Raw genomic sequence first — 27,309 nt, forward strand, 5'->3', positions numbered from 1 at the left:
GTTTGCGAAGCACGCGCTAAACAGAGTGGTCTGGAATGACGCTAATTTTGGTTTAATCCGTCTGTTTCTTTTCTCGCTCAATACTTCGTAGCACTTAACGAAATTTCTGTATTTCTCTAATAAATAGACGGTGAAAAAGTCGCAATACAAATACATGATTCACAGAAAATATATAACTAGAAAAATTGGATTGCTTACAAACGCTTCACATGACAAAGGACGGCACATGTGACATGCTGACGTAGTTCGCCCACGTTCGATAAGAAATCGAACAGATGTTAGCAGAGGTTCCTTCTCGTCTACCACCGAGCAGAAAGAGAAGGAAATTTCTGTCTCGTAGGGTAAACTCGGGGATACCCAAATCACTGCGGTGACAGCCGGGAAGTAGAGAGTCTCTGGAAACGAGATAGTAGAGTCTACTCCAACGTCTAGTGCAGAGTCCAGTCCAGTCCAGTCAGGATCCAGTCCATAACTTTTAGCCGGTCGATTTGAACGGATGCTCTACAACCGCACAGAAAATATAACGGAGTGTTTAAGGGAGTGTTTCTCATTAGATTGAGAAGAGGATTTGTAGTTATCGTAAAGGGGACCAATGGCACGACAAGAAATTGAGGTAAGTTACTCGACTATGATTCTATATGCCGTGACACACGGATGTTACAGTGGTTTTTTTTTTTTTTTTTCTTTGAAGAATTTCATACAAAGAGCAAGCACAAAGTTCAAAAAACGACCGAATCCTTATGTAGAAATGTTACATTGAGCGCAATCAGTAATTCCCTTTTGATGTAAAATCCGGTTGTAAGTCGTAATAATCGACTACTTACACACCGTCCACACTTCACCGGATCGCCGGAGGCAACTGGAAACGGTCAGGTTTCACTCTAAAAACTCATCAAATGTTTCCGTCCACACTACGCCGGAAGAATTTAAAAACGCAACAATCACCGGTCATTTTGGATTTGTGTTTGAGGAAAACTCGGTCAGAAATCACATGATTATCGTGACGTCATCGTTTTCGGAACGATCCGTTTTCAAAATGTTGCCCCTCCACACGAAAACGCAAGGCCGGCGTTTTCAAATTCCTCCGGTTTGAAAAGCGCTTTCGAAAAGCTTCGTTTTCTTGATGGATTAGTGTGGAAGGTACTGAGATCTAACCGTAGAAATAAAATTGCGCGTTTTCAAACTTCTCCGGCGTAGCGTGGACGCTGCCTTCTTTGTAACCAGATGTAACTAATCGATGACAAATGACATCAATGAATGAACAGCGGATAAGTCATTGATTGACCAAAGCCCGGTCCTCAACTGCGACGCAAGCATGAGCATAAACATAAGCATAAAAGAAACTTATACACTGGTGGGGACGGCCGGACATAAGCCTATAGGCATAAGAATGTCAAAACCTTGCTTATAAGCATAAGCATAAGCGAAAGTGCTAATGTTTATGTTAATGCCAACGATGTCTTTTCTGGACATAACAGCGATATAAGCCAAGCATGAGCCTTAGCGGAAGGCTTATGCTTATGCTTATGTCGCAGCCGTCCTCATCAGCGCATAAGCCTCTGAAGTTAACTGGCTTATGCTTATGTTTGCGTCGCAAGTGAGGACTGGGTTTAATCGATGACAGACAATCCTGTGGCCTATCGTCTCCGTACAATGTCATATTGGAGGCCAGCCCACGGTGAGAAACAAAACAAAACTTTATGCTGCATGGCACCGGTGGCTTAATGGCTAGTGCGCTGGACTTCGCCCGGATCGAGCAGTCTGGAGTCGAGCCCTGTTTTCTTGGGCAAGGCACTTAACTCTTTCGGTGCAATTTTTCTATCCCGGATCAAAAAAGAGGTGGATTAAAAAAAAAAAAAAACTCGGAGGAATGACCTGCGATGGGCTAGCATCATGTCTAGAAGGGTTAGCGATTCTCCTTTCCTACTTCACGCTACCTAAACCGAAGATAACCGCCGAGAGTTCTCTCTTTTTCATATAGATTATCCATGAGATTTAGGCGTCCCCAGTTAGTGTACATTGTATGCTAGCAACTTCGACACATTAATAAAGTTTTTATCTTATCTTATCTTAACATGTCTCATATAAAAATTAACGAACACTTAACGAGATTAGTGTATCCCGGAAACTCGCAGCATGTAATCCCGACACTAAACATATCAAACTTTGACTTTTAATTTTAGGTAGACAATAGCGCAGCGTCACTTTTCTTTTATGGTTATTTCAATTGTCCGTAGCTTTGACGCTCTTTTGTTATTATCACAAAGGTTTGAAAGAACCGACGTTTGCCGAATTTCCGAGCGCGAGATTCAAAACCGTCGTTAATGACTAGTTGATGACAAAATCAACCCTTCTCGGGGCGGCCATTTATAAGTTGTGTCCATCACATGGTAATCTTGAATTTGGGTAGTGACAAGGGAGTTGTTTCAAAAAGAGAAAGACATTCTATGAAAGAAATTCATGGAATAATTTAAAGATAAGAAGGACCCCGATCGCAGTTAGGTAGTTGCGAGAGTAAGGCCTTGAATTAATTGATGCTTGCACGGAATTCGAACCCACGACCTAAGTGGTGCAGTGCTCTACTTGCAACAAACCGGTAAAGCTTGGTAAACAGTAGGCAAAATAAACAGATTAAATAGTTTTCTCAATTCGATGTATTGCGAGCGTAAAGAAACTTGCATGTCCCAGCCGTTGGCTTATGCTTCAGTATGCCAGAAAACTATGCTGTTTCATGATCCGCCATATTAGAGACGGCAAATTTTGTTTCAGGCACCTAGCCAGGAGATCGTTCTCGTTTTGTTGTGAGAGAAATCCACCTCGTCATGCATGTGAAGGGTTAATTTTATGTACCACACCTGATCAAACTCCTCATCGAAATCAATCATGTCGCTGCCTTTTGCTTCTTGTTTCATGTCCTGCTTGTGTAGTACAGACCTTGTTTGAGACCATGTATACCTACATTTACCTTTGAAGTTTATCATCATTTTCCACACTAGCTAGCTATCTAAGTTGACACCGCACACAATGCATTTATCAATCAATTTGGCAGAAGACAATCCTGAGAGCTAATGTAGCGCCACATTAAATTTGTCGTTTAATTTTATGCGTTGTTTATATGTGTAATTTTTTCTTGTCCGTTTGATGGTAATAGTATGATCTAAACACAATATTTTTGCCATGTTCGTCTGTTGTAATATGCGCATAGAGGAAAATATACCGCAGATATAGCCGATAGTAACGGCTGACGTGCTGTGTCATCAGTCTGCCCCGTGATGAGCTCGTGAATGGAATATAATCTGGGATAACACTTATACTGTGCTCTTTTTTTATCTGAGAACATATTTCATAAGAATATCGAGGTTGAAATGTGCGAAATTTTAAGAATATTTTAAGAATAAACCCAAGGCTGAGATTTTGAAAAGAATATAATTTCGCGTGTTGATTTGTAAATACAATAAAATTCTTCCTTTCTCTAAATGGCAAAACTAGCCAAGAAACAAAAAGAAAAAAAAAAAAAAAGAAAAAAAGAAAACAGGGCTTTATCTTCGATGCTAATAACATTTCTGAAAGACATTTTGCGTGTCTTATCAGGTGTAGTGCCTGGAGTCTGACTCCAAAATTACTTCAACGCCATCTAGACACCAGAAACTTGTAATTGATACCTCAATATATGTCATACGTTATTGCTGGTTTTCAGTGTCACGCAATTCAAAATAGATCAAAATCAAAATCAAAACCGGTCAATGGATAAAGTCCAGAATCTGGGAAATGAAAGAAGGTAAATATGCAAAGACTCTCGCCAAAATTCTGGTCACAGCAATTTTTCTTATGCGAGATATGCGGAGAAATTTTTTACCCAAATTTACAGAGATTTGTATGGAGACGCCATGCTGGTGCCCATCCGTATGGGCACCAACATGGCAGCCGGAAACTAACAGAAACATCTGTCACTGAGTTTCGCTACAAAAGCGTGAATTTATCCCTCGAGGAACTCTAAAACATCAATATAATACTTTTTCTAAGACATGAACTGTTCAGATAGCCAAGTTCTCCGAAATAAGTCACTCTTTTAACCATCATGACAGCCCTCTAGGCCGTCATGTAAATACCGTGTCACGTGTTCATCGTGAGTAGTGATAAGTTAATAAAGATGATGAATTTTAAGCTCAGTAATGAAATGTGAAGGTGAATTAATAATCCACATGACACGAGCGTGGGACAAAGAAGAAACTATTGCTGTACACAACACCACCTTTGTCCCACGCTCGTGTCATGTTGATTAATTCACCTTCACATTGCATTTCCGAGCTTAAAATTCACCATCTTTATTAACTCACGATGAATTCGATAGCGTTGATCCTAGCAGTATGCAGGACACCTGTGATATATGAACTCAGTTAAATGACCCTGCTCTCCATGAGTTCTCGTAGCTCAGTGGATAGAGCGCCCGATTCCTGTCGGGGACTCAGAATTTTTCTTTGTCCCACGCTCGTGTCATGTTGGTTAACTCACCTTCACATTTCATTACCGAGCTTAAAATTCACCATCTTTATTAACTTATATATCTGCTACCCGCTTTTGGCTAAAAGATTTACAATTGGCAACACTGCACTGACATGGGTTCGTTACTTACCGGCTTTTGACCGATGAATAACTGGCAGCATTGCTACTTGCACCATGAGAAACTATTGCGGTATATAACACCACCTGAACAAGCTGTTAATTGTCAAAGATGCATGCATGATGTGAGGGTTGATAGGCAGGTTATTGAGCTTTAAATTATTCCAGTTTCAGTTTGCGAACCGTCAAGCGCTGGACAGTGTGGTCTTTTTAGTTTTACTAGCCAATTTTAGTTTAGTTCGTCGGTTTCGTTGTCGCTCAGTATACTTCGTAGCATATAGAACTTCACGAATTTTTGAAGCTTCTATCAGAAATAAACGATGGAAAAGTCGGAATTCAAGTAATTCGCCGAAAAAGATCTGTTTTGTATGAAGTACGACACATGTGAAATGCGACGATAGGGGGTATCGAGCGGTTATGAGCACAAGTTCTCTCTCGTCTCTCACCGAGCAGAAAGACAAGGAGAATCTCTGTCTTGCAGGGTAATCTGCCCTGTGCGCTTGTGGGTAGGGTATACACAAAGTCTTTCTACGAACCAATTGGCCCACCGGGCCGGCATTTATCTCTGGTTTCTCTATAGCATGAAACAGCTAGTAGTCTATCGCATGGTTCGGCTCCTAGCATAAACGTTTTACACCTGGGTGGAGAGAGGCACTGTGGGAGTCAGTCAATGTCCCCGGCCAGGGCTTGAATCCAGACCGCTTGATTCGGTGGCAAGCACGCTAACCACGAGGCCAACGCACCTCAACAGGGGTATACCCAAGGGTACAGTCAATTTTCCTTGATGTTAATCTGCTTTATGCCCATGTGGATAGGTTATACCCAAAGACTAAAGGGACACTATCGCGGTAACTTTGACATTCAAGGAGCATTTTAGCATTAAAATTTTGGGTACGAGCAAAGCATATGGTACTTAGTCACAGTACCATATGCTTTGCTCGTACCCAAAATGCTCCTTGAATATCAAGACGATACTAGATGAACTGTAGAAGAAACAGCAAATTGAAATTATAGTGATTCAAACTTCCAAGGTATAACGACAGAATCTGGATAAGTCTGCAATACTGGCTCTCAACAAAAGCTTCTTCTCCTCAGCACTTATATTCTTTTTTCTTGTTTGAAGTCTGAAGAGCCTGATGCTCAACCTCGACCTCAGAAGAAGATAAGACCTTTTGGCATGTCTTACCTTATCGACGAGAGCCCACCATGGTACATCTGCTTATTTTTGGGCTTCCAGGTAAGAGCAGTGAATGCAGCCAGGAGCCCATGACCTGGCTCCAGGTGAATTTTGTTGGATGTTTTCATCTGAACTCGTCATCAAGTAATCTTTGGTGAGTTTATAGGCTAAACGTGTCTCAATAAATTCTTTTGTCGCCCATCGCAGTCAAGGTAAACATGTGGAAAATGAAGCATCCAGGTGTATCCTAACACTGCTTTCTTTCTTTAGCACTACTTGACCATGTTAGGAGGAGCTTTGGCGATTCCTTACATTCTGAGTGGTCCAATGTGTTTTGCGAACAACACGCTTGCCATCAGTGAAGTACTGAGCACCATTTTCTTCGTTTCTGGTCTTGTAACCTTGATGCAGAGCACTTTTGGAGTCAGGTATTGAAAAAAAATGAAGTAAATTTCTGAAAGGTGTTTCCCACTAGCACATGAAAAAACGGTACAAGCAACATCCACTGATGCAGTAGCGTCATTTGATAGACACTTTTTTTCCAACAAAAGGCGCTAATTATCAACATCTAACTGCTTTTGCACAATTAATATCGAAAAGCAGCCTTCTAAAATGAATGTTTCTAAGATAACGTGGCTCGAAATGACTCTGTTCGCACAGTCGTGCTAGCTATAATTTCCACGTTAAACCAATCACTTTGTCCGGCAATCACTCATGCAACTTTAACTGCCAAAAATATGTCTCTCTACGACAATGACTTCATGACGTGAAAACGTTCCACTTATGAAATTAAAGTTAATCCCCTAAAATGTCAGACAAAGGAGTTTTATCTACTGATGACTTTAGAATTCTGTTTATCAATGAGAAGAGTTTATAACTTTAAATGATTGCAGGCTTCCTATCGTTCAAGGAGGAGATTATGGTTACCTGGCTCCAACATTTGCCATTATGGCTCTTCCACAGTGGAAATGCCCGATACCTGAAGGTCAGTTTCAGTGGTTATGATATTAGTTAGCCCACGTTACGCCTAAATTTAAAATCTCTATAAAAACTGGAAACAATGTATTACCTCCACTGTTAACAATGAAACAAATAATATGTCGGTAGACCACTCGACCTATCCGAGTAGGGTAAGGAACACATTTTCCATTTTCAAGGAGTTGGTCAACAACACAAAAACATTGTACCTCTACGAAACATTCCTGTACTGATACTTCTTTCCCCAAAAAGTAACATTTTAACGCCCTTACAGAAAAAGCGAATATGATCCAGCTACCACAACTTCACGATCCACTTCAATTTTGCCAAGTTTTAAGGCCATCGGTTTTAGCCAAAAATGAATGAATTCCTTCATCGAGCCAAAGTTTGTTCGTTAGAGACTAAGAATGGTCAATTGGACCGATTTATGGCGAAAAAGAAAGTTTTGGAGAAAATTTGTGCTTTTCTTTAATTTTATTAGGCGTCTAAGATGTTTTCTCAATTTGAGTTAATCCGTCGGTCAGAGAGAGAAAATATGGCTAAAAAAAGGCAAATGGGATATGAGACCGGTAGCCCAGTAGGCCCTGTTTCCTAGCATCATGATTATTGTTGTGAAGTCTGGAAAAAGCAAGGCATGGTTACAAAATCAGCATACCAGTTTCTCTAAAACTAAGCTGGAAACTGATATTCAGCGTAAGGAAATGAGGTCACTAAATTTGCATTTGCCAAAGCAAAATTTATTCCACTACTCTAAAAATTTCTTATTTTCTGAAAAGTGAAAAAGTTTAAGTCGGTCGGGCAACGTTAAACTAGAAAAAGAGGGATGGCGTAATTTAAGCAAACTGATACTAAAAGCTGTTTATCAGGCAAGGCGTTTGAAAAAGAACTGCGTAGCTTTGCAAAAGAACGACAAACACTTACAGTGTGACTACTCCAAGCAAGGCCCCCCGACAAAATTTTCCACAAATTTAACGAATAAAATTCGTGGAGGTTAACAATAGTTTTCCAACAAATCATCCTCGTAATCAACCTGTACATTACAAAGACAACAGATATGCGGTAGTTTTCGCTAATTTGTTGGAAAACTATTGGTAACCTCCACGATTTTATTTCTTAAATTTGTTGAGTGGCTTTGGTTGGAGTTGTCGCACTGTAACCCACTTTTCTCTGTGTACCGTTTGATTTCTTAATTACTTGATGTCTTCCTATTCAAAGAAAATAGTAATTCAACTGAAAGTTCACTTATCAACAATGACGACATATGGAAAACTCGCATGAGAGAGGTAAGGGTTTTGGTCTTGAAGTTTATTCTCACTTTACTGCAAACAGCTTGTATCGTAATCACAATTCTTCTGTCTCCGTCACGAGCTCGACATCAGTTATCTTCACCTAATTCATCTTCACAAGAAAGTGTACCGGCAGACAAAAGATCATCTTCAAGTAAATGACTTTGTTGCTTGTCTTAAAACGTTCCTAAAGAATCAGAAATTTACCAAGCCTCGTCTTGCGAACACTGTTTTTCCATTCGATTCAGTCCTCGACACTACGTCAGCACTCTTCAAGCTTAAAATCAAGGAGGCCATGAATATTGGATGTTAAAACCCCTCCGTAAACAAGCAACTTGCAACTTAAGGGGGTCTTATACTCTCAGATATAAATTTTTCTCCAGAAAACCATTTTTTTGGAACATGAAGATTCAACATCCCTGTCCATTTGTAAATCGTATTTTGAAACGATTTTCCTCTAATTACTCCTGAATTTACGTTTAAATTAAGAAATCTGAACACTTCAACATAGCAACACCCATAGCAACCATTGTTTACAGTCTAAAAGTACTCACAAAATGGATTCAATTCAGTACATTTTAATGATACTTTACACAAACGCTTTAAAGATGTGTAGTTATGAGAATTTTTGCATCATGGTCCTGAACATTGTTTCTTCTACCATCTTATACGCTCCTTATACTTGGTTAACATTTCTATGACTGGTGTGTATTCGGGTGTTCAATGAAACATTTATGTAAAACCTTTAAATATACCCCTCCCCCTGCCCCTAACATCCCCCCCTAGTTCACAGGGCTAATTTAGGCTCTCGGAGACCGAAGTAAAACTTTAAAGCCTTATTTCTCAAAATGACCAAATAGACGGATCATCAATATCTCGCACACGATATCTCCACTGGGCTTTAACCGAATGTTGTCAAATTTTCAACATTGATGAAGGACACAATTATCTAGGTCCTCCAAAAACCTCCAAAATTTGCAATTTATGAAATTTTTTTCTGTTATTTAGTTAATATAGTTAATATTAGTTAATATTAATATACTTTTTCAACATTTCACGAGAAAAAACTCCTCAAAACACTGTTTTCTGAGGTTTGTCTCCTGGACAACTTGCTTATGGACAGGATGAACTTAATTCCATACTTGTCGAACCATTCATTATTACGTTATCGTGTTTATAATGAACACCACTTTTTAACACTAAGGAGCTACGCCAATAGGCTGGTTGTCCAGTGGCACTCCGCTGTAGTCGGTCGGTCAGCGGCGTTCATTGTTGTATAAAAGCCCGCGGGATCAGTCTTCATTCGTCCGCCATCTTGGTTGTATCTAGTTCTCGTTACGGGGAGATTTCGCTTGCATTAAAGATAAAGCTTACAGTTCGTCGGGGCCTAGTGTGTGTCCATTTAGACTACTGGCGTGGTGGCAGCGGTGGGATTCGAATCGTCACGTTCCCGTCAGATCCAACGCACTTTATCGACAGATTCGTCGGGATTCCCGAGCAGCCAAGAGTCGGTTGTCGATATCATCTTGTTCCGTAAGCTGCGATGTCCTCTAACAGAGCCCCCAAGCAGTGGTGCCTCTCAAAGAACGAAACTTTAACCTCCTTCGAGAGTTGGAAACAAAATCTTCTCTACACCTTGTCTCTGGACACCAATTTCGCGCCATTTTTGGGAGAAGGGTCGTCGTGGCTGAAAAAAACTAGGGCGAGCCCGTTACGCGGTTACACTGATGATGGGGAGTCGGTTCCAGCTGCTTGAAGGCGAACTGCTACCCAAAAGGTAAACATGCTCGAACTCATGCTAGGCCAGATTGCAAATTATTGCCCAATTATCTCTCGTAATACGATTGTCAAGAATTCTACTTGTATTGGGGACATATGGCAGACAATTAGACTTCATTTCGGATTCCAGACTACTGGGGGTCACTTTTTAGACCTGGACGACATTCATTTGAACCTCGATGAGCGCCCGGAAGATCTTTTCCAGCGTCTTATGGCTTTTGTGGAGGACAGTTTAATTAAACCTCACACCTTGCTCCACCACGGTTCTGTTCTTGAGGAGGAAGAGGAATTGTCACCGACGTTAGAGAATTTTGTTATTTTAACGTGGCTGAGATTGATTAACCCTGCCTTACCTAAACTTGTTAAACAACGATATGGAACTGAACTTCGGTCTCGTACTTTGGCGTCCTTAAAGCCTGAGATCTCCCAGGCGCTGGGCTCACTCCTTGATGAAATCCGTTCTGCTGAAGACACAAAAGTCATGCGTACAGGAGCCTCACGCAAAGAGAGGCTCGTCTTGCTCCAGTTACCTTGAGCTGTGTCCACCTCAAAGCTCGTCCTTGCGTTGCTACAGAAAAGTGTCAACCCCCATGAAGAAAACGAACTTAGAAAGCGTGAGACTGGAAGGATTTCTGCGTCCTCTTTTCGGAGGTGTACACCGCCCTACAGTAAGTCGTCTGCGAGGTTTCCGGGACGCTCCTCTCAAAAGGCGAAAGAATGCCTCCTCTGTAAACAAACTGGCCGCGCTTCTCACAGCCACTTTTTAAGCGAATGTGAGTTCCTTCCTGAACAGGACCGTTTGTACCTTCTGAAAGCTCGTCAGATTGTTTCAATTCTGGATGACGACAGCGTTGAGTTAGATCTTTTGTCAAGTAATGTTGACCCGCCGCTTCATCAGAATCTGGTTGAGCAGAGTGATCCATTTACGTCTGATGCATCCAGGAGGGTCCTCGTACGTCAGTCCCCGTACATTGACACGTTTTTCGGCCATCATCAGGCTAGAGTCATCATTGACAGCGGCGCCACAGGTAACATGATCAGGCTCTCCGCTGTACAGAGGCTCGGTGCAGAGATTTGGCACAGTTCACAGCCAGCACATCAAGCGGATGGCTCCTCTCCTTTGAAAGTCCTGGGGGAAACTCGCTTGAGCCTCACCCGTGGGAATCATTCGTTTCAATTTGAAGGTCTTGTTGTGGAGAATCTGGACGTAGATGTCTTGGCTGGTACTCCCTTCATGGAAGCGAATGACATAACCATTCGTCCTGCCAAACGCCAGGTCATCCTTGGGGATGGTACCATCTTCACCTACGGATCTGTCAACCATCCTCCGACTCACAATGCTGTCCGCCGTGCACAAGTGCTGCGTGCACCCTCTTCTTCTACCACTGTCTGGCCTGGCGACTTTATAGAAATAGTTCTCCCAGAAGATTCCTTACCTGATGCTGAGTACCCTCTAGAGCCTCGATTTGACGCCACTAACGCCCGTTCGGCCAAAGTTGTCGACATGTGGCCGCCTCCCTGTCTCATCACAAGCGTCGCTGGTAGAGTGCGTATTCCTAACCTCTCAGATAGGCCTTATGTCCTGAAACGAAATGAACACTTTTGCCAGGTCAACCCTGTCTTCTGTCCGTCTACTCAAGATCAGTCTTCCAACCCAGTTGACAACCTTCCGTACCACAAGGTGTGTTCAGTCCCAGTTTCAGAGTGAAAGTACTCCCCGGGCGTGGTACTAGACCCCGACAACCTCCTCCCTCCAGACATCACAAGCAAGTTCCGTAACCTTTTGGTCCAGTACGACTCCGTCTTTGATCCAGCAATTACCGGCTACAATGGCGCCTTTGGTCCCCTTCAGGCAAAAGTAAATATGGGCCCGGTAGAGCCTCCTCAGCGTAAAGGTCGCCTCCCCCTGTACGGTCGCGATAAACTTGTCGAGCTCCAGCAGAAGTTCGATGAATTGGAAAATCTTGGCGTGTTCCGTCGCCCCGAAGACATTGATGTTTCTGTCGAGTATCTTAACCCGTCGTTCCTGGTCAAAAAGTCGTCGGGTGGCTTTCGTCTCGTCACTGACTTCGCAGACGTAGGTCGTTATAGCAAACCCCAGCCTTCCCTGCTCCCGGACGTGGATTCTACTCTACGCTGCATAGCCCAGTGGAGACACATCATCGTCTCAGACCTAACTAGAGCCTTCTATCAGATCCCTCTCGCCCGTGAGTCCATGAAGTACTGCGGAGTCGCTACTCCATTACGGGGCGTACGCGTTTATGCCCGGTCGGCCATGGGTATACCTGGCTCGGAAACCGCACTTGAAGAGCTCATGTGTCGCGTCTTGGGTGACCTCCTCCAGGCTGGTATCGTAGCCAAGATAGCAGATGATCTGTACTGTGGGGGCAACAGCCCAGACGAGTTGCTCCGAAATTGGTCTTCTATTCTCCAACCTCTCCATAAAGCTAGCCTGCGCCTTTCGGCGTCGAAGACCATCATCAACCCCAAAACTACTTCCATCTTGGGTTGGACTTGGTCCCAAGGCACTCTTCGCGCCAGCCCTCATCGCGTCTCAACATTGTCCTCCTGCAGTCCTCCCGATAAAGTTGGCGGCATGAAGTCCTTTATCGGTGCGGTCAAGGTCCTTGCTCGTGTTGTTCCACATTGTTCTGCTCTATTGGCCCCCCTTGACGAGGCTGTAGCCGGGAAACAGTCCCAGGATGACATTGTCTGGTCCGAAAATGTTACTGAAGCCTTCAAGTCTGCTCAAGCTGCCGTGGCGTCTAGCCAAACAATTACTCTCCCGAAGCCAGATGACCAGTTATGGATCGTGACCGACGCTGCTGTCAAGAGACCCGGCATCGCCGCCACTCTCTACATCTCGCGGGGTGACAAGCTAGCCCTCGCTGGTTTCTTTAGTGCAAAGTTGCGTAGTCACCAATTATCCTGGTTACCGTGCGAAGTTGAAGCACTTGCGATTGGTGTTGCCACAAAACACTTTAGCCCCTACTTAATACAATCTAAACACAAGGCCTGCGTGCTCACCGACAGTAAGCCTTGTGTCCAGGCCTTCGAGAAAATGTGCAGGGCAGAGTTTCTGCTAGCCCGCGAGTGTCGACTTATTTGGCAACTGTCAGCCGCTTCCAAGCCAATGTGAGGCATGTTGCCGGTGCTGCGATCCTACCTTCTGACTTTGCAAGCCGCAATGCACCGGACTGCTTTGATCCTTTTTGTCAGGTGTGCAAATTCATCACCCAAGCTGAGGAATCTGTCGTCCGACACCTATCTGCCCAGGACGTCCTATCTGGTCAGAAGAACCTCCCTTTCACAAGTCGAAAAACTTGGTTGTCTATCCAATATGAGTGCGTGGACTTACGTCGAACGCATGCCCACCTAATACAAGGGACTCGTCCTTCCAAGAAGCTTACTAACATTAAGGACGTGAAAAGGTACTTGTCTGTCGCCTCCATCTCCAGTGATCGCCTCTTAGTCGTGAAAAAGACTGAGCCTTTGGCTCCTTCGCGTGATTGTATCGTAGTGCCCAGACAGGTCTTAGATGGTTTACTAACCGCCCTACACCTCATGTTGTCTCATCCATCGTGTCTCCAGCTTAAGAAAGTTGTCAGCCGCTACTTTTACGCCCTTGACCTAGACAAGGCCATAGAGCGCGTTTCTCTTGGTTGTCATCCTTGCGCTGCACTTCGCCACGTCCCCCACGCTGTTATAGAACAGTCAACTTCTGATCCTCCAGCCGCTTTTGTCCCGGCAGAAGATGTCCCGAGATACGGTGAGGATAGCCAACCCGGTTCGCCGGATGACGTCGAGGTTATACGTGCCCCCTCTCCAAGTGTTAGCCCTACAGTGAACAAACGTCCAACTCGGCAACGGCGTCTCCCGCAACGTCTTCAGGACTATGTGGTAGAGTTGAAGTAGCCCGGTCGATTCTAATCCTTTAGCCGGAGCCGGACCATTCTAGACATTTAGCTGTCTCTCAGCATTTGTTTATTTTTTTTTTCCTCTTATCTGGTCCGAAACTTTAAGACTGCTCTTCATACAGCACATTTCTCGTACATAACCTGTGTGTGTATTTCATGCCGACTTATCGCCTAGTGTTTCTTTGTTTGCATGCTTATTTGTTTAAGAAGGAAAAAAAGAAGCCACGCCAGTAGGCTGGTTGTCCAGCTGCACTCCGCTGTAGTCGGTCGGTCAGCGGCGTTCATTGTTGTATAAAAGCCCGCGCGATCAGTCTTCATTCGTCCGCCATCTTGGTTGTATCTAGTTCTCGTTACGGGGAGATTTCGCTTGCATTAAAGATAAAGCTTACAGTTCGTCGGGGCCTAGTGTGTGTCCATTTAGACTACTGGCGCTAGTTATTCATTAACTATCGTGGCACGTGAGCTGGAAAAGCTCATTTTTGAAGTCAGAGTGCAAAATCCTTTAACGTGACACCAAAACTGTTCCACAGAGTTGTTTTGCAAAAAAAAAAAAATTTTAGGTATAAGACCACCTTAATCATCCTAATTTATCACGTTCTTTTTTTTTTTTTTTTTTTTTTTTATTTTCATTCTTAGTTTTATTTTTATTAGTCTTGTGTTTGTTTTAAGCACTTTGTATTCTGGTTACTCATTTTCATGTTGTAATTTAGATTTGTCATATTTATTTCCCATTGATAATCATGATAGACGCGGGTCCTCTGCAACATGTATTTCAAAACTGTTATCACTCACTTAAAGATCATCTGCTGCAGCACTAGCTAATCAATACCCTCATTGTTATATAATTACGTTTGAAATTTTATGTATCTTTGGTCCGGAAATATGCTAGATTCAAGGCGCCATGTTGTTGTCGTCGCTGCTTCAAGTTGTGCTCGGTTTCACTGGTCTCGTTGGTGTCCTTCTTCGCTTCATTGGACCGCTGGCCATAGCGCCTACAATCACTCTTGTGGGCGTGGCGCTCTTCCGAACAGGAGCGGAAAAGGCGGGTAAGTTGACCGTAGAATATGATAATTGTTGTTCCACTTTAGCCTCATATCTTTCCAATTTATTTTTTCACTCTCTAGGTCTCCACTGGGGAATTTCGATGGTGTGAGTAGCAGCTTGCTCTTCTTTGCTAAAGAGATCGTTTAATTGTAAATTAAAACGTTTTTTCTCTATATGAGGTAAGAAAATCTTTTCCTACTACGAGTAAAGAGGTAGTTAGAGAAAAGTGAGTAGTGAACAATAAATGGACGTGGTAAAACATCGTGATTTGTGCGCTGTTAATATGCTCGCCACTGAAAAATGCTATACAATCATGAACATATTGAGTTGTGGTCAGGAGAGTCAAAATAACTTTTAAAAATAGGCCAGTGGAGGCGTAAAATAATTAAAGCAAGCTAGATTTTCCGCAACCATTGATCGCACTGGAAGCGCGGAAGGAGTGCTCCTGCCAGTCCTACTCGCATCACACATTGCGCCAAAAGCGGACCGCTCCTTTGAACGCCCGATCTTCTCAAGTTTTTCCACTCTGGTTACATAACCATTAATTTCAGTTGGCTTTTAAAACCAAAGAAGGTCAAATTCGTTCTGTCGAAACGTCTTTCTTACTATAAACGTCGTTTTAACTTTTCAATAGGGTCAGAGTCAAACACGACTTCGAACGTATACTACTTTTGTACACCATTATTACTTTATATTTTACTTGCGTTTCAGGACTATCGTCTTAATATCTTTGTTTTCACAATACCTGACAAAGATAAAGATCCCAGTGCCTCGATATAGCAAAGAGCGAGGACGTGTTTATGTCGGTCGCTTTCCATTGTTCAGGTTATTTCCGGTTAGTACATGCATAGATAGATGTTTCGCAACTTCATTAGTTTGCATTTTGGTTAGTCACTCTTTTTTTAACTTAACACGCGTCACATGATCTGTTACACAGGTGATTTTAGCAATCGTAGTATCATGGATTATTTGTGCCATAATCACTGCAGCGGGAGGTTTTCCTTCAGATCCCAGCATTCCTCAGTATGCGGCGAGAACTGACGCCAGGGCTGCTGTGTTGAAAGAAGCCAAATGGTTCAGACTTCCGTACCCAGGTTAAAAATAGTAAAAGTAATGCATTATAATATTTAGAAAGGAAGCCACACCAGCCTTAGCTGGTTTTCATGCGAGTCCTCTATCCTGGTCGAACTGAAATTTGGAGGTTTTGGGTTTTGTGGAGGGAGGAAAATAGGAGAACTCAGAGAAAAAGCCTAGAAGCAATGCGAGAAATAATAACAAATTCAACCCACATATGGCACCGTAGACTTTCAGGGTAGAATAGCTGAGCGAGCGAAGCGAGCTGCGAGATTTTAAGCCGGGAAGCGTCCAAAGGACTTTTCTGAAAGTCTAATGGCACCCGTGTTACATGTTGCTAACTTTCCAGGTCAGTGGGGAATGCCTACTGTGAGTGTCGCAGCGGTGTTCGGGATGTTAGCTGCAGTGATGGCCTCAATTATTGAGTCCGTGGGAGATTACTATGCCTGCGCGAGGTTATCAGGAGCACTTCCTCCACCAAAGTACGCCATCAACCGTGGAATAGGAATCGAAGGAATTGGATGTCTCTTGGCAGCAGCTTTTGGTTGTGGAATCGGTACAACCTCGTATAGTACAAACATTGCAGTTATTGGCATCACTAAGGTAAACACTTTTCTCACGGTGAGAATTATGTTCGGAATGTTTAGCTTATAATTGCTTTGGTTGGTTTCTTGATTTATGTTTTGAATTATGGAATGCGGCTTCTTCGAATTGTGTTGGGCAAGTGGATTGGAGCCTCGCGGCTGGAAACTCACGAGCAGTTCCGGGACAAGTCAATTTTCTCGCGTTTTCAATAATTTATTCCAATTATTACCAGCGTTAGTGTGCTGTTCAGACAGCGGACATTTTTTCTAGTCTGTTTGGATCACTTTTTGCCATTTTTAAGGTCAACGCCCGCAACTGTAGAAAAAATAAGGGCATCAGGTTTTACCACTGCAATACGTTATCTACCTGTGTAAGAAGGCAATAGACTCTGCACGAACTGTTAAATGGAATTATGCTTCATATAATTCTGAACAAGTACTCCGTGGACTGTTATTGAAAGTCGGAAAACTGTCCTACGTCACATGCTGGCAGCCTGACCTCATTCACAAAATAGAAGCATCCCGCATTTACCATTAGAAACTTGGGCAAATCTAACATTCTCCTTAATTAAATGAAACAAATAAATTTTACATTATTTTGTGGTTATATTACAGATTGATCTCATCTCAGTCGTTGCGACAGAGTTAAAAAATCAAAACGATCTCCTACATCAGAACCAAATCTGAAAACGTTTTATACTTTGTTAGGTTGGTAGCCTTCGTGTTATTCAGTTTGGTGCTCTTATCCTGATGGCTTTTGGACTTCTCGGTAAAATTGGTGCGTTGTTCGTCAGTATTCCAGATCCCATCGTTGGTGGAGTTTTCTTGGTCCTGTTTGGAATGATTTCCGCTGTTGGGATCTCCAACTTACAGTTTGTTGACATGAATTCCTCCAGAAACTTGTTTGTTTTTGGATTCGCCATTGTTTTTGGATTGGCTCTGCCGCATTACATGGCCATGCATCCTGGTGCCGTACAAACAGGTTCGTATCACCAGTGTTTTCATCATGCTGAATTTCAAGGATGTCGGGCTACCTTTTGCAAATACTCCACCGACTTTGCAAGACCCTCGCTCATTACCGTATCCATAACTTAAAATTGATGTTCATGATGCATGTTGTTTAATTTCCTTATAAAATAATAATAATAATAATAAATAAATAAATAAATATTTATATAGCGCCTATCCATGCCTGCTCTAGGCGCTGTACAATTCGTCAAAATGAGTTGTACTAATCTTAATAATTAAAAATGTGCATTTAAGAAAGTAATAAAAAGTAAAAATCGCTAAGAATAATAAGTTTTCTTAAAAAGATGAGTTTTGAGTTTAGATTTAAAAGAACTTAGATTGTCACATGAGCGGATAGAAACAGGTAGACCGCTCGAGAACCATACGTCTTCAGGTGAAAATTCGTGGGGTTAAGAAGTAATAAGTGTGATGATCGGAGGATTCTGGAAGGTTGGTAGTACGTTACTAGATCTTGAATGTAGACAGGAGATTGTTGATGAAGAGCCTTAAAAGTAAGTAACATAATCTTGAATTTAATGCGTTCAGAAACAGGAAGCCAGTGTAATTCTTTCAGTATTGGAGTGATGTGGTCGTACTTTCGGGAACAGGTGATAAGTCGGGCAGCGGCATTCTGAACAGACTGGAGCTTTTTTAAAGCACACTTCGGTACATTGTACAAAAGAGAGTTGCAGTGGTCGAGTTTGGAAGACACAAAAGCATGGACCAGGATCTCGGTGGTTTTCGTAGACAAGAATTTCCTTATCCGGGAGATGTTGCGCAGATGATAAGAGGCTGATTTACAAATAGAACTGATATGCGGAAGCATAGTCATGGTACTGTCAAATATCACACCGATGTTTCTAGCAAATTGAGATGGCTGAATTATGTCTTGACCAAAACGGATTGGTGGTAGAGACTGCTGTAGGTTGTGTTTCGAGTATAGATAAAGAAATTCCGTCTTGTCCTTATTCAGTTTTAGCTTGTTAAGAGACATCCACTTGTCAAGATCAGACAAACATTCCTCAATTTTTCCAACTGTATTAGTTAATTCGACGTCGTTGTTTGTTGAAAAAGAGATATATAACTGAGTATCGTCAGCGTAGAAGTGAAATTGCATTTCGTAGTACCGTCAGTAGAATATCAGCCAGTGGTGCAGTATAAAGTAAGTACAGGATAGGCCCTAGGAACGAACCTTGGGGGAATCCACATTTAAGCTCACGCGACTGTGATTATTGTCCATCGATTAAGGTAAATTGTGTGCGGTTTGTAAGATAGGAACGAAACCATTCAAGGGCAGTGCCACAGATTGAAAACTTGGATTTCAGTCTTGTTAGAAGAATGTCGTGATCAACAGTGTCAAAAGCAGCAGATAGATCAAGTAGCAGGAGTATAACACAGTGACGATCGTCAGTGGCACGCAAAATATCATTGTGTACACGTACAAGAGCGGTTTCACAGCTATGAAATCGCTTGTAGGCTGATTATAGCGGTTCATTAAGTTGGTTGGATTCCAAGTAGTCCTGAAGACGTACTGCAACAACTTTTTCGATGATTTTTGAAATGACCTTGAGATTTGAGATAGGCCTATAATTACTAAGGATTTCGTGGTCCAAGGATGGTTTCTTGAGTAGTGGCAGTAAGATGGGGGTTTTTTAGTGAAGGAGGCACATATCCAGATTCCAGGGACAAGTTTACAATCCTGCAAAGCGTGGGTAGAAGCATGTCAAAATTTTCTTTTAACAAGACGGCAGGTAGAGGGTCCAGGCTACAAGACTTAGACACAACAGTGCGTGCAACTTCCGAAAGTTCAGCGATTGAAGTAGGTGAGAAGGCATTTAACTGACAGTCACTGAAGCGTTAATTTATCCAAAGTACAGAAGAGATCAGGCATTTCGGCAGCTTCGAGTTTACATCTTATATTGATAATTTTATTTTCGAAGAAAATGATAAAACTATTGGCAAGTTCTGTAGCCGAGGAACAAGACGGAAGACACTTCTCGGGCTTCCTGTGGAGAAGGCGGTCGATGGTGCGAAAAAGGGACTTGTTATCGTTTCCAGCCTCGTCGATAAGATTGGAGTAATAATCCATTTTTGATTTAAAAATAGTGTTTTTCACAACAAGGTACTGGTAGACGTAAGATTGGTAATCAGACGCAGGACCGGAACGACGCCAGCACTGTTCACGTTTGCGAGAAATGGTTTTCTGCTTCCTAATCTCATTATCATACCAAGGAGCATGAGGTCTTAGGACGATAATCCTTGTGTGTAGAGGTGCATGTTCATCCAAAATAGAGGATAAAACAGCATCATACTGATCGCAAAGCTCCGTAATATCTGACGAAGATGATTTGACTAAAGTAGATGAGTTATGTGGGTCTGTAGAGAAAGATATGTTTTAGGATGAGACAAATCTGACATTTTCTGATGCCACTCATGGAATTTCTCATAAGTACTTCCTTCGTGTGGTTTTCATTTGAATGTTGAAAGTAATTCGCATTAACTTCAGTGTTGCATTACTTAACGTTAAGCGACTCGCTTAAAAATCTCGCACCCCTTTATTATCCAGTCAGAAGTAAAGCCAAAACCACTTTTGACTCTTTCCCACACGGTGATAGGAACCCAGTGCTTTTGAAAAATGCTTAGAATCGTTTTAGCCAAAATAAATTTAGAAGTCAACTTTTTCTTGCTAACCGATTTCAGTTATTTAATCATTTAGGTGTGCCAGAGATCGACCAGATCATCACCGTGCTGTTGAGCACTAGCATGGCAGTTGGGGGTTTAGTCGGGCTGATTTTGGACAACACCATCCAGGGAACCATTGAGGAACGCGGGCTCAAGGCATGGAGGCAACATCTGTCAGATGACAGTGACGAGTTTCAAACAGCTTCAATTAAAGTCTATGATCTGCCGTTTGGTCTCAATCGTATCAGTAACTACAAGGTGGCTAAGTATTTGCCCTTCTTGCCGTACAACGACGAAGATAGCTCGCCAGCAGCTGATGAGAAGCTGAGGAACATTCATTCTAAACTGTAAAATGATACTTTGACAGTCTACATGAGTGAGAGCAAGATTTTTTCTGGTTAACAGCCGGGTAGAGTATTATAAAGTAATGCACTGTAACAAAGGATAGGTTGCCAAGAGCCGATACAGAGCTGAGCGAGGTGACTTCTAATAATTAATGAACAAATTATGAACACGGAGCACCATTATAATTATAGAGCGGGTTTCAATTGAGTGTCGTAAAACAAAAATCAAAGTAATAAACACTCTGGCTAATTACGCTGTGAAACATGCAGAGATTGCCTTCTCTTTCTGCTCGGTGAGGGACGGGGGGAACCTCTGCTCACAACCACTCGATCCTTTGATCAGTCGCCGTCCACAACACATGGACGAATCAATTGAAAATACTGGTTTTTGACAAGTTTTAACCAGTTTTAAAGCTTACGGATGACAGATAGGATACAAAACGCTGTCTGTTCGTGAGAGGACTGTCCACAACATCAGCTGCCCTGTGATTGGCTACAAAATTAAAGTTGGAAACCCTGCACTGACATGGGTTCGTCACGTACGTGATCAAATTCAAAACTTTACCGACAAGTAGCGGTTCCCTCCCGTCTTCCACCGAGCAGAAAGAGAGGGGATCTCAGCTGTCTCGCACGGCATGGCCAAATAAGATAGGACAAAGCCAATCCAATGAACCAATCAAAAGTCGTAGTAAATATGCGTTGCTCACGCGAAGTGCGGTAAAAATGATTTAAATAAACGTTTTTGAAAGTTTAAGCGTTGGCCATCTTCGGGAAATTAGTCATGAAAGTTACATGAAACATAACTGGAACATCAGGAACATTACTTGAGAGAGATAATTCACCGTCAATGTATCGAAAAAAAATCACGAACCCTTCTTGTGGTCAAAAAAGCTATTTAGGATGGGTCTCCATTTTTTAAGGCGGTCGAAATTTGTTAAGTACTTCAAATTTTCCGCATCTTCGTTTCTTTTTATTTCCCGGTAAAGGTCAACCAAGGCGGTGGATTTCGCGATATTTCGAGTTGTGAATGGCGACCAGTCCTCCTGCGACCCTCGGGAACTTGATTTCATCCTCAGCACGAAATTTGATAGATTAAAGTGGAAGTCAGACTACAGAGAATCACCAATACCATGTGACCAAACTACTGACCTTTGTCCATGTCCCCTAACGAGTTTAGTTTCCCTCGCTCAGGGTTCCCTTCTATTCTTACAAATTTTAGATCCTTTTCATTTTCCTAGATTATTTCTTACTATTTTGTTAAAAGCAATTTTGAGATTATTACCTCACGCATAATTTGGCATTATTATTAAAACATGATTTTTCTATTTCCTATGACATTGTATTTGATGATTAAAAACGCTTTAACTAGAATTATGAAATTGGTATGCTATCGGTGTAATTGCAAACAAGAAATTTGATCTCGTACAATAATGTGAAATTTAAACACAATACAATTTGGAAATTTAATACAATTTCAACAATTGGGAACCTAAGCTGTGAATCTCAATATTTTAGGATGTTTATTTGATTTATTTTATTACCCTAAAGCCCCAACATTATCGTAAAATTGCAGTTGTTATGTATAGCGGCTATTTCTACCTCATATGACGTCTTGACGGGAATAAAATATTTTCACCTTTTATTTTTGACATAATCATTCACCCAACACTTTTACCACCTTTAAGCGAAATCGGTGATTTGAGCTTTATCACCTCCTACCCGGCTCTGCCTGGTTTTCTCATGGACACTAAAATAGCTAAATAATAAATATGTAAATCCAGAGACGATGATAGAGATCAAAATCTATTTTGTTGAACGGCTCCACTATTTGAATGCAAGAAACTACTTCTTTTCAGAGGGTCGTGAGTGGTAAAACGGCCATCCATATTGAACAATCAAAGGAAACTATGAAGAAGTCGTGGATACATTGCTTGCATACATTTACTTGATCCGTAAAAACTTTATAGTTGATAATTCTTGAAATCCTTTTGGAAAGCTCAAGTACTACATGTGCAGTGTAACTAGGCAAGTTAACAAAAATTAAATTACAGACTGCTTATACAGACTGTTTATAAATATTAAAATGGAAAATATTAATTATTTTTTGATTGGCATAGGAAAATAATTATTATTACATTAACTTGTACATGTAGTGTCAATTGACGTCTACAGTCTGTTGCTCAAGGAAGCCATTAAATGAGAGTTCACCATAATCACCAATCCCAAATAAACACCCAGTCAGAGTTGTTGGTCATAATATGCATAATATTAGTGAGTCAGCAGTGCATTTTGGGTCGAGGTAATTTGGTTGTGGTGCTTCTTTAGTTAAAATTCGAGTGTTGCATTATGAAAAGGCTGTATTGCAGTTATGCAAAAAGTATGTCACATGGTTTTGACATTCACAATTTTAAGACAATGCACAATTTTACTTTAGTGGGATACGGATATTCCGAGGGATCCACTCTAATTGGCTAACCTAACAACAAAAATTTTATGTATGTAAGTATTTTAATTAGTTAGGCAAAGTTGAATAAGAAAATAAAAGATATTGCAGACATGAACAATTTGATTTTAGCTAGCTGGTAAATGGGAATAGAGAGAAAAGTATTTCTGCAAATATTATAAGAATCATTTCAAACAGTTTTCAGCATCCCTCCCAGAAAGGGCTACTTGAAAAAGCTTGGCTGGAAATGATACTCTGCTATGAAATCCCCTGCTGCATCTTGTATCAAAAAAGTTCAATTTTGTGTTCGAAGTTGGACCCAAAGTGAAGGGGATGTTTTTATTTACAGTTAGATCAGTTTTTTTCCATGTAACTATGCCCAGGGGAAGGGAGAAGGGACCTAACAAAGTTCTACACAAGGAGGCTGCCCCAAGGCCATTATACTTTCCATTTTGTATAGCGTTTTTCCAGAAAAGGTTACCCTTTCATATACATGTAGCTTTAAGCTTGAAACTCCCTTTCACATATCTACAGTAGACCCATTACTTCTCTTTTCGTGGATAAATTAGCAAAGCATGTTTAAAATCCCTGCCTTTTGTCATACCTGCCCGCCTGATAAAAAGTGCACCTTGAGCCAACTATAGGGAGTCCCCTCAGCTTGATGCATTACAAAATTAAAAGGGTATTGCAGATTGTAATGTACTCAATAAAAATAACTATAGTTTTCTTTCTTGGAAAAGGAAATTACATTACTTTATTAATATCTTGGCAATTTTTTGTGTTCATTTTACTAGCAATGCAGAAATATTCAAAGCGATTGCTGACAGGTACAATTCATATTTATTTCAAGTTTTGATTCCAGTTGTTTAAGTGTAGACATGATGATAGATACAAATGCAGCCATAACACTATCGGAAAAAAGACCTGAAAAAAATTTCAGGCTTTGAACGGGATTCGAACCCACTACCTTTGCGATACCGGTGCAATGCTCTCTCAAATGCATATGAGCTATCAAAGCCACATGAGAGCGGTTGTGTGTGGGTTGGCCCTTTATGTTCAGTAGACGTAATACTCAGCTCTAGTATGTAAATTCCATAGGAATAGATGTCCAACAGTAGCAGCTGTTTAAATATCTCGTTTCTAGAACAAAAATAAGATTATACATACATCACCAGCCACTATGCCTGTTTGACATGGCTTGTGTTTGACATGATTGGAAAGCAAATTTCTCTCGCAAAAAGTAGACCTACCCAGTCACTTATAATGAAACTAAATTGCTTTAGTTCCTGGACTGATGCAGCAGTTGGATGTAGTGCTTGCACCTGTATTGGGCAGCTTAAGCGTGCAGCCTTAAATGCACGGACAATATTATGGAATTGCACACTTAATTTCTGTTGGTAAAAGCGGAAGCCTGGATTGATACATGCCTTTGCTTGAGCAACTAACTGGTTGTACAATGCCATATTTCTACCTGCATGTTGGCGAGCGTTGGCCTCAGTGTTCGGATAAGATTCAATGGCTATTGCATGTGCTAATGCGGACAAACGCTCATAGCAAGTAAATACTAAGGGACCATCCCCCTCAAGATAATAAGTTGCTTGAACAAAGTGCTTGCCCGCATCAATCATAGCAGCAAGCTCAATGTCTAAGTCTCTAGCAGTAGCTGGATCATCAAAAATCTCCAACAGGCTTGCACGGCAAACAGGAGACAGGTTATCATTTTCTCTTAGAAAGGGCTCAACATCCCCAAAAAACTCCATGACCTGATTGAGGACTTCCCATTTGCTCCACCATCTGGTTTTGGAATGAAGTCGCATTGCTGTGCCAGTTCTTGTCTTCCACAACAGCCGAGCAGCTGGACTGAGAGAAAACATGGTGTTCCAACACCTAGAAAATGTGTCTAGGACACTAAATTCAAAGTGTTTCCCAACATTATCGATTGTGTGTGAGAAACAGATGACATTAAGAATATTTGGGAAGAAAAACATGACTTGACGCAATCCATCTTCATTTACTGATGCACCATCTCTCATTGCTGCTAGAAGATGGTTTGGTTGCATTCCATACTCCACAGCCAGGCACTGAATCAGCCTTTGAGCAAGCTCTTCCGCATTCACGCTCTTGGCTAAAATTTCTAATTTGAGAAGCCTCTGCTGTATATTCCAATCTTTGTCAATGAAGCGAATGATAATTGCCAACGCTTCTCCAAGTCTGGTGCTCCCATCAAAGATCACAGAAAAAGCACTGTTGGCAGCTATTTCGGATTTCACAAAGTCTATCTCCTTCTGACGAATCATGGGAATGAATTCTGCTAGATGGTTCCGAGATGTCAAGCGATGACCATATTTTTCAAGAAATGGTCGCAAACTGTCGACTTTTAAAAGGGGAATACCTGCCTTCAGTAGAGCTTCCACAAGCTTATATCGATAGAGCCTCATGTCTTCAGGTAATGTGGATCCTTTTGCTCCTCCGCTTGTTTTTGCAAGAAGATCATTTTGAATTTTTCAGCATATCCGCTGACCACCTTCGGCTGCTACCACAGGCAGACCACCAGGGGAATAGTGTTTTTTGTTTACAAAAGGTATTTTACGCAAAATCATGCTTAAAAGCAACTGATGCTTTAAATTAGAACTTGAATGGGCGGTTTTTCGCTACAAATTGCCTTAAAAAAGCAAGAAAGTTATTCAAAAAAGAAAAAAGTTGCACGAAATCCGAAAAGTTGTTCGAAGGCTAAAAGTTGCTCCAAATCTGAAAAGTTGCTCAAAAGTTGCCGAGCAACTTATGGACAGCCTTATTCCCCTTTCCTGAATCTTTCGAGACACCTTTCCCTTTATAATATCCCCTATCAAAATAATAAAAAAAGCTAAGTTAATTGTGTTTACCAGTTTATTCCAATTATGAAAAAAGTCGTTTTAGTTAACAGAACAGAATCAAAGAGAAAAACTCTGAAGTTATTACGGTGTGAGTGAATTACAAAGTATGCTTGATTTCCGCGCCCTCTCTAGTCCGGTCTTGGTTCCCCCTCGAGAGAGGAGCGCGGGCTCCTTTCCTGAACAGCGGCTGGTAATCGAGCCTAATTGCAAAGTGACCTTCACTAGTTTGACTAGTTCTGTCAATAGGCGTCTTGTCACGAGACTCGCTTGCGAGCTCTTTAGGTTTCATTTCATTTCTACACGGTTTTAACCGGTGCTCGAGCCGAGTCAATAATAAAGAGCCCTTGATTATGCTTCTGTCAATAACCCACTGTCAGTCCGGAGTCGATTCAATATTTTCCACCTGGCCGCAGTCGACCAACCCATTCAGAGTCTGCTGAGACCGGGAGAAGGGGTTGGGGGGTTGTTCTCCTTGTTACACTCCTAGGACATTTAAGTTATAACAACTAATCTTAGAGATTTATAGCACGTTCAAAGTATATTTCCTTTGACGTCCATAACATGGAACGATGACGTCATATAAAGGAGAAATAACCACTACATACAGCAACTTTCGCCATGAATTTTATAATTTCCCAAGAGATTATCAAGGTGAGAGAGTGAATACCCCATATATAGGCCTTATACCCAAGGTAGTCCCTCTTAAGTTATTTTTAGACATAGTACCCAGTTTGTCCGCGGAGATTATTCGCTTGTGGATCTTTTCCTGGAGGATTTGTTTATGTTTCGTTTCGTTTCAGAGCGAAGGAAAGCCTCCAACGCTGTGGGGATGTCTTCTTTGATATTTTAAGGAGCTCAGGCGTTCGCTATGTTTTAATACATTTCGAAACTTTAATAGGAGATAAATAAGAGACTGATATCCCCTGAATAAACAATAAAAACTGAACAAACGTCGGAGAAATGAGCAGCCAAATGAGTGCAAAGCAAACGACAAACGAACGCCCGAACACAACGCAACCGAACAAACAGACGGTCCAAAGTGAAGACAGAAGCTTGCCGTCCAAAAAGCAAATAGTTTAAGCAACAACGACAGCAACGCCGTGGAAACTTTATATTCAATCTAAAAATGTCGCTAGAATTTAGATTTGTCCACTTTGTCTATCGCTTTCAAAGATATCCCAAACATAATATGTAAGGCAGCGTCAAAATTCGAAGAAGAGATTCTAAAAATTGGCCGCCGTAGTTCACGTTCTCTCGAATACGCAGAATGTGGCCATTTCATGTTGTTGTTTTATAAAAAACGGTAAAGGGATAAACAAAGAATTATAACGTAAGCGTACACAGCCATTGTATTCGTTGCCGTTGTGGTTTGCTCATTAAACTCACCAATACCGAATGAACACCAGAAGAATGAACAGCCAAACGAGCACAAAGTGAACGAAAGCCCAGCCGAAAAAAGAAAGGAGGCTAAGAGGGTAGAAAACATTTGTCCGATGAAAC

The 27,309-nt window shown here is 41.6% G+C and overlaps 2 protein-coding genes and 1 pseudogene across 2 annotated transcripts; 2 read left to right on the forward strand and 1 right to left on the reverse strand.

The window, feature by feature from the left end:
- Positions 1-276: 276 nt before the first annotated feature.
- On the forward strand, positions 277-21,247 carry LOC110055422 (solute carrier family 23 member 2-like). The gene is made up of 12 exons (XM_089284849.1): positions 277-613; positions 5,744-5,857; positions 6,068-6,225; positions 6,691-6,782; positions 7,991-8,058; positions 14,647-14,803; positions 14,882-14,906; positions 15,513-15,636; positions 15,739-15,895; positions 16,225-16,478; positions 17,168-17,441; positions 20,184-21,247. The coding sequence occupies exons 1-12, from the start codon at positions 593-595 to the stop codon at positions 20,498-20,500; spliced, it is 1,761 nt and encodes a 586-aa protein (XP_089140975.1). The 5' UTR covers positions 277-592; the 3' UTR covers positions 20,501-21,247.
- LOC149115304 (uncharacterized) lies at positions 8,854-10,418 on the forward strand (annotated as a pseudogene).
- Positions 21,248-24,114: 2,867 nt separating the features above from the next.
- LOC149115305 (uncharacterized) lies at positions 24,115-25,521 on the reverse strand. The gene has a single exon (XM_089283895.1). The coding sequence runs from the start codon at positions 25,372-25,374 to the stop codon at positions 24,115-24,117; it is 1,260 nt and encodes a 419-aa protein (XP_089140021.1). The 5' UTR covers positions 25,375-25,521.
- Between the last annotated feature and the right edge of the window lie 1,788 nt (positions 25,522-27,309).

The sequence above is a fragment of the Orbicella faveolata genome, unplaced genomic scaffold (genome assembly GCF_042242905.1).
Source record: "Orbicella faveolata isolate gen_17 unplaced genomic scaffold, um_ofav_v1 contig_13, whole genome shotgun sequence".
NCBI classification, from domain to species: Eukaryota; Metazoa; Cnidaria; class Anthozoa; order Scleractinia; family Merulinidae; genus Orbicella; species Orbicella faveolata.

Bases quoted from the DNA above. Each gene is read 5' to 3' on its own strand.
- LOC110055422 (XM_089284849.1), top strand. From the start codon at position 593: ATGGCACGACAAGAAATTGAG. The intron at 14,804-14,881 runs GTAAGTTGACCG...TTCACTCTCTAG, and splicing joins AACAGGAGCGGAAAAGGCGG to GTCTCCACTGGGGAATTTCG. The intron at 14,907-15,512 runs GTGAGTAGCAGC...CTTGCGTTTCAG, and splicing joins CACTGGGGAATTTCGATGGT to GACTATCGTCTTAATATCTT.
- LOC149115305 (XM_089283895.1), bottom strand. From the start codon at position 25,374: ATGAGGCTCTATCGATATAAGCTTGTGGAAGCTCTACTGAAGGCAGGT.